Source organism: Rutidosis leptorrhynchoides, chromosome 2 (genome assembly GCF_046630445.1).
Source record: "Rutidosis leptorrhynchoides isolate AG116_Rl617_1_P2 chromosome 2, CSIRO_AGI_Rlap_v1, whole genome shotgun sequence".
Taxonomy (NCBI): Eukaryota; Viridiplantae; Streptophyta; class Magnoliopsida; order Asterales; family Asteraceae; genus Rutidosis; species Rutidosis leptorrhynchoides.
In genome coordinates this window covers 471,491,332-471,498,915 of record NC_092334.1, presented here as the reverse complement: position 1 = coordinate 471,498,915, position 7,584 = coordinate 471,491,332, and the positions used below count along the sequence as shown (strand labels likewise).

Genomic DNA, 7,584 nt, shown 5'->3' with positions numbered 1-7,584 from the left:
CTCTTAGCTTCAAAGTTCTTATCTTTCTCACTAATTCCTTCATTCTTCACATTCTCTTCCTTCATAGCTTCCAATTGCGCATCTTGAATACGAGACATAAGGTTTGTCTGAATAGTCATATTCAATGACCTATCTCTCAGAGGTTTAACCCTTTCTTTGCGACTCAATGCATCAGCTACAATGTTTGCTTTCCCTGGATGATATCGAATATCACAATCGTAATCATTTATAAGCTCTACCCAAAATCTTTGTCGCATGTTTAACTATTTCTGATTGAAAATATGCTGAAGACTTTTATGATCCGTATATATGGTACACTTGGTCCCATATAAATAATGTCTCCATATTTTCAACGCAAACACAACGGCACCTAACTCCAAATCACGAGTTGTATAATTTTGCTCATGGTTCTTCAGTTGATGAGATGCATACGCAATGACCTTCTGTCGTTGCATTAAGAAACATCCTAACCCTAGTCGAGACGCATCACAATAAACCAGAAAATCTTCATTTCCATCCGGTAGTGATAGTATAGGTGCAGTTGTCAACATATGTTTCAACATTTGAAAAGCAGATTCCTGTGCTGAGGACCATTCAAATTTCTTATCTTTGTGCGTTAACAAAGTTAATGGTCTTGCTATCTTGGAGAAATTCTGAATAAATCTCCTATAATATCCAGCAAGTCCTAGAAATTGACGAATTTGAGACGGGTTCTTAGGCACTTCCGAATTCTTAATAGCCTCAATCTTGGTAGGATCAACAAGGATACCTTCTCTATTAACCACATGACCCAAAAATTGGACCGAATCGAGCCAAAAACCACACTTTGAAAATTTAGCATATAACTGCTCTTTTTCCAAAAGTTGCAAAACTAATCTCAAATGTTGCTCGTGCTCTTCCATATTCTTGGAGTAGATCAAAATATCATCGATAAATACTATGATGAATTTATCTAGATACGGCTTGCATACTCTATTCATCAGATTCATAAATACTGCAGGGCGTTGGTTAAACCAAACGGCATTACTAAAAATTCATAATGGCCATAGCGTGTTCTGAACGCTGTCTTAGGCAAATCATTCTCTTTGACTCTCAATTGATGGTACCCTGATCTGAGGTCGATCTTGGAATATACACTTGACCCTTGCAATTGGTTGAATAGATCGTCTATCCTTGATAACGGGTAACGATTCTTGACTGTAAGCTTATTCAGCTCTCGATAGTGAATGCACATTCTGAAAGATCCGTCCTTTTTCTTGACAAACAAGATTGGAGCACCCCACGGGGAAACACCAGGTCGAATGAATCCTTTATCTAATAATTCTTGGAGTTGATTTGATAGTTCTTGTAGTTCTGAAGGAGCTAACCGATAAGTGATTTGGCAACCAGTGCGGCTCCGAGAATTAAATCAATCTGGAATTCAACTTGTCTATGCGGAGGTAGACCTGACAAATCTTCTAGGAATACTTGTGGAAACTCTCGGATAACTAGAACATTCTCCAATCCAATCTCTTTGGTTTTGAGTTCTTTCACGTACGCGAGAATTGAAGGATATCCTTTATTTAGATATCTTCGAGCTCTCATACAAGAAATAATATTAAGGTTCACCTTGCTCTTATCTCCTTGGATTACTAATTCCTCACCATTATCAAAAGGTATACGAATAGACTTTTCCCCACAATTAGTGTCCACCCGATTCTTAGACAACCAATCCATACCAATAACAACATCGAAACTTCCTAACTCAATGGGCATTAAATCAACCTCAAGCAGATTGTTTCACAAATTTAAGACACAACCTCGCATAATCTTATCTACTTTTATCAACTTACCATTTGCCAATTCTACAGCATATCTAGTGTTTAAGGCAGTTAAAGGCCTATTTATCGCAACACTAAAATCTTTAGCTATAAAACTTATATTTGCACCGGTATCGAATAAAATAGATGCTAAATGATTATCGAGGAGGAATGTACCCGTGATTAATTCTGGGTCCTCACGAGCTTCTTTCGTTGTGATCTGAAAAGCTCGGCCCTTAGCCGTTTCACCCTTCTTCGCCTTAAGACATTCTTTCTTGAAATGCCCTGCTTGACCACATCCAAAACAAACATTCTGATTGTTTTTATCGCCTTTATCATTCCCTGATAAGTGAACTCTACAATTCTTTGAAAGATGTCCTTGCTTCTTGCATCGATCACAAACTATAGTACAAACACTAAAATAATGTTTCGTGCATCTGCTGCAGTAGGGTTTCTTTCCTGCATACTTGCTATTCGAACTCTCAACCTTGGTAGTTCCTTGCTTCTTGAAATTATCTTCTTGGTTTCCATCCCACTTACGCTTCTCAATCGTAACCTTCACATCCGTCTTAGCATTGATTGGTTGACGTCGCACTATTTGCGCCATCAAATCATGCGCTATACGAATAGCACTTTGGATCATTTCTGGTTTTGATGACAAAACATTTCCTTGAATGTTTTCTGATAAACCCCAAATATATCTCTCAACTCTCTTATATTCGGGAGTAACCATGGTTGGGAACATTAAAGCTAACTCGAGGAATCGATTAGTATATCCTGAGATATCAGTTCCTTCCAACTTTAAGTTCCACAACTCGGTTTCTAGCCTTTGAATCTCATTCCTTGGGCAATACTCATCGATCGTTTGCTTCTTGAATTCTTCCCATGGCGTATTATATGCAATATCAATACCCACAGACTTGGCAAAAGAATTCCACCAGGTTAAGGCTCTATCCAAAAGAGTACATGATGCGAACTTCACTCGATCATTGTCTGCGCACTCACTAATTTTGAATACCGATTCTATTTTTTCAAGCCATCTCATTAACCCTACGGGTCCTTCCGTTCCTGAAAAACTCTGGGGCTTGCAACCCATAAATGCCTTGTAATTGCATCGTTGCTGAACGTTTGCCACTTCGGGTATCCTTTCATTCATGGTATTTGCTGCACATCCTGCTTCAGCGTTAGCAACCACTTCAGCTACTCTTTGAGCTACCATCTCCTCAATCTGAGCAGCACCCATTCCCGTGTTTGGATTTTTCTTCAGAGGCATTTTTCTAACAAAGAAAGATAATTCAAATATTTGAGATATTATAAGTAACATATATATAACTGTTTGTAATATGAAAAATGAACTTAAGCAATCATAATATAAAAGTCATCGATTAAGAACAGCTTTTCAATATTACAAAATTTGGGTATCTAACCTACCCGTTAGTTCCTTTCATATAAACAAACAACTAATACATTAATTACATAACCTATAATATCCGAAATAAGAACATCTAAGAGTGTAAGCTAGAAAATCAACACTCCTAATCACAAACGATAGATCTAAGGTGGTGCAATGGTGTTAACCACCAAAATCACTTCATTCAAACGAATGTTCAAACAAGTCACTTGCTCCTCAAGGTCACGATTCCTTGCCGATAAATCATCCACACGATGCTTCAACAACTCAATCTCCTCCTGCTGTGTACACTGAACACCCTCGATCTCGTTAAAACAGGAGTAGTTACCATCCTGATTCTCCTGGATGTACAAATAATCAACCGTCCCTTGAAGTCGCTCAATACATCTCTCATGCCTAAAGAGTCTAGCAAACAAAGTATAAATCGTGTCCCGTTGTGATTGACCCATTAATCCATCCCTGCCATTAATGGTCGAAGGCACATTATGCTCATGATAAGGGTTCCCTCTTGTTGGTGTGACAACCCAGAAATTTTGACCAAAATTTAAACTTTAATCTTTATATTATTCCGACACGATAAGCAAAGTCTGTAATGTTGAAATCTCAAAAACTTCGAACTGTATTCATATATTCAATTACCCTTTGACTATGCTCGACGATTCACGAACATTTATGTGTATAGATATATATAAGATATCGTTATATTAATTGTAAACGATAACAAAGTATTAGATGTATAATACTTTACATGAACGTATTTGTTTCAATATATGTTTAATATAATTATCGATGAAATTAAAACATAATATCAAATGATTGAGTTATCAGATACATAGTGATATGATTAGGGGTCTCTGTTGTGAGGTCCACGTTGATTTGAGAAATCATTCTTTTAACGGTATTCAGACTAAATGGTAAAATAAATTACATGTAAGAACAAAAGTGTCAATTAACAAAAACTAGACAAAAATTAGTGGAGATTCCTGTTTGATTTCAAATTATTGTTTTACAACATTTTCCTCGTGACCATGATAAGATAACTATTTTAACTTTCATATTAATTAATGTAAAAGTGAAAGGTTGGGAATGTAAATAGCTTAGAAAATGGATAGTGGCAGGTTAAGTAGATCGACGTTTACTTTAGAGTGATTTTATATATTAATCATTGAACTTCACACTTTGCTTCACCAACTATCGGTATTTTAAAAAAACTTGAAATCTGTAATGTGTTATATATGAGGTTACTCTTCTAAAACATTTTATGATATAACGATCTCCATTATTTTAACCTTTTAACAAAATGATTCTTAAATATATGTTAGTTTTGAAAAACAAAAATTATCATATTTATTTGATTCTATACTAAAACGTTTTCAGCTTAGAAAGAACTTTATTATCAAAACATTTTATAAAATACTTTGTTAAATGAATTTTGAAGAACTTAATTAAAGCTTTATATTATAAATTATATATATATATATATATATATATATATATATATATATATATATATATATATATATATATATATATAGTTTCAAAAACGTAAACGTGATACGACATAGTAAATTCTATTATTTAAACGATTATATACAATAATCTTTGAAATATAACTAGTTTTGAAAAGCCAAATATTATATTATTAGATAAATATTTCAAACATATATATTATGTATAAATTCATAATTCTAAATGAATATATATATATATATATATATATATATATATATATATATATATATATATATATATATATATATATATATATATATTTTAACTTAGTCATAAAACGTTTTGATTTAAACTAATATTATTAAATATGTTTTGATAAACAACGAGGCATTAATTAAAAGAAGCAAATGACCAAAACACTTAAATGAATAAGTTACATTTTGAGTGGGATAGTTTTCATTGATTTGAGTCTTGTTATTTATAGAGGTACATTACACAAAACATAAGGTACCAGTTTTCTAAGCGTACAAAAATGCGTTCGAGAAACCGAAAGTGAAACATAAGTCGAGAGGCAACGTACGAGTCATCGGAACGAAAATTACAAATTAACTATGCACGTAAATATAATATAATATATAAATAATTAGATAGATTAAATAATTAATTATATATAATATAAATTAATGAGTGTCGGCAGAGTTTGTAAATGGAACATGAGCTGTAAAATAGTCCCATGCGATCGCATGGGAAAAGCATGGTGAAACCATGCGATCGCATGGCTAAGGGATTCAGCAAAAGTTCTATAAATGGTTCCATTTTCTGGCGAATGATTTACACACACTTCAATCTTTCTCCCAATCCCTCTGTAATATATATATATATATATATATATATATATATATATATATATATATATATATATATATATATATATATATATATATATATATATATATATTATTCTTATTAAATTTAATATTATTATTATTATTATAAATATTAGTATTAGTATTATTATTATTAGTAATGTATATACATAAAATACTACGACGAGGGTACGCACGAGTGATTTCAAAATGAGTTTTTAGAGCGGGATAAAGCTAAGGAAATTATGGGTTATAGCTATGGAGGTTAAGGGTAATGTTCGGGGGTATGCTTGTGAGGTCAAACTAGTATTTATCATTTCCGTTGCAACTACATACTTTCCTGTAATATTGAATCACAATATTGATACGTGAGCACTCATATCCTATCTTTTATATATCAATAGTGTATCCCTGAATAGTGCTCTAGTATATATATGATCATGCATGCTTGTATGCTTAATTTTTTCATTAGATATTTTTGATGATTTATGAACTTGTTACATATGCTACTGAGATAAGGTATATGATATGCATGTCAAAGCTGACAAAAAATTTATAACTTTTCATTTAGAAAGCGTATGGTTTCGATGAACGGATTAAAAGATATAGTCAATTGAATTATCTATAATTTTAAGTATTATTGTTAAAATGATTATTATTATTACTATCGTTATCGTTATCGTTATCATTATCGTTATCGTCGTTATTATCGTCATTATTTTTATTATCTAATAATCAATATTATTATTATTATTATTATTATTATTATTATTATTATTATTATTATTATTATTATTATTATTATTATTAAAATAATTAATATTTTTATTAAAATTATCATTTTATTATTTTTATCGTTATTTTTATTAAAAGTATCATTAATATTAAAACTATCATTTTTATTAAAATTATGATTTTAATAGAAATATCATTGTTATTATTAAATATCATTATTATCATCATTTTAGCATTATTATTAAAAATTATCATTTTGAATAGAATTATTATTTTTATAGTTAATAATAAAAAATATCATTATTATTAAAATTATCATGATTAGAATAATCATTTTATTATAATATAAATATTGTTATTATTATTAGTAGAATAATAATAGTTATTATTATTATTACAAAATAATACAACTTTTACTCATTATTATTATTATCAATATTATTTTTATCGAATAAATATGAGATACAAAGATATTTTTACCACACGTAACATAATTACATTAATAATATATACCACTAAATTTTTATGATATTAAGTGAACTTAATAAATTTTATTACTTGAGATATATAAAAAAATATATTTTTATCATATATAAATTTTAATATAAATTTTACTAATAAATGACTTGTATTAATTACTCTAATAAATTCTGATAAATATATGTAAATACATATAACGACTATATTTAAATTATATAATAAACTTGTATAGATTTTGAAAGCTATTTTGGGTCAAGTTGACTTTTGTTGACTTTTGCATGATAATCTCGAGCATTAGGATTTTGATACACTATGACTTGACCTAAATTGTTAGACAGATATTGACCAACATATAAATATATATAATTAATATAGTTTCGTGAATCCGAGGCCAACCATGCACTTGTCCAGTGCCGTCATTTGCATTATTGCTACAAAATAAAGTATAGTGAGTTTCATTTGCTCCCTTTTTAAATGCTTTTGCAATATATATTTTTGGGACTGAGAATACATGCGCTGTTTTTACAACTATTTTACGAAATAGACACAAGTAATCGAAACTATATTCTATGGTTGGATTATCGAAATTGAATATCACCCTTTTAGCTTGGTAGCCTATGAATTACGGAACAGACCCCCTAATTGACGTGAATCCTGAAGATAGATCTATGGGCCTAACAAACCCCATCCAGGTTATGGATGCTTTAGTACTTCGATTTTATATATACAAATGAGTGTACCTGTATATTTGGGGATATTCTATATGCATCTTGTTAAGGTCGGTTACCAGGTGTTCACCATATGAATGGATTTTTATACAGATGAGTGTTCCTGTATTATA

General features: G+C 30.7%; 1 protein-coding gene across 1 annotated transcript; it reads right to left on the bottom strand.

Annotated features, from left to right (window-relative positions):
* Nucleotides 1–1,362: 1,362 nt before the first annotated feature.
* Nucleotides 1,363–3,072, bottom strand: LOC139889379 (uncharacterized). Its single transcript, XM_071872337.1, has 2 exons — nt 1,833–3,072; nt 1,363–1,739 (listed from the first exon to the last, which is right to left on the bottom strand). Exons 1-2 carry the CDS (start codon nt 3,070–3,072, stop codon nt 1,363–1,365), a joined length of 1,617 nt encoding a protein of 538 aa, XP_071728438.1.
* Nucleotides 3,073–7,584: the final 4,512 nt, after the last annotated feature.

Excerpts from the sequence above, each read along its gene's own strand:
- LOC139889379 (XM_071872337.1), bottom strand. The coding sequence starts at position 3,072 with ATGCCTCTGAAGAAAAATCCAAACACGGGAATGGGTGCTGCTCAGATT. Across the intron at positions 1,740-1,832 it reads TGCTGTAGAATTGGCAAATG|GAAGTTTCGATGTTGTTATT; the intron begins GTAAGTTGATAA and ends CCATTGAGTTAG.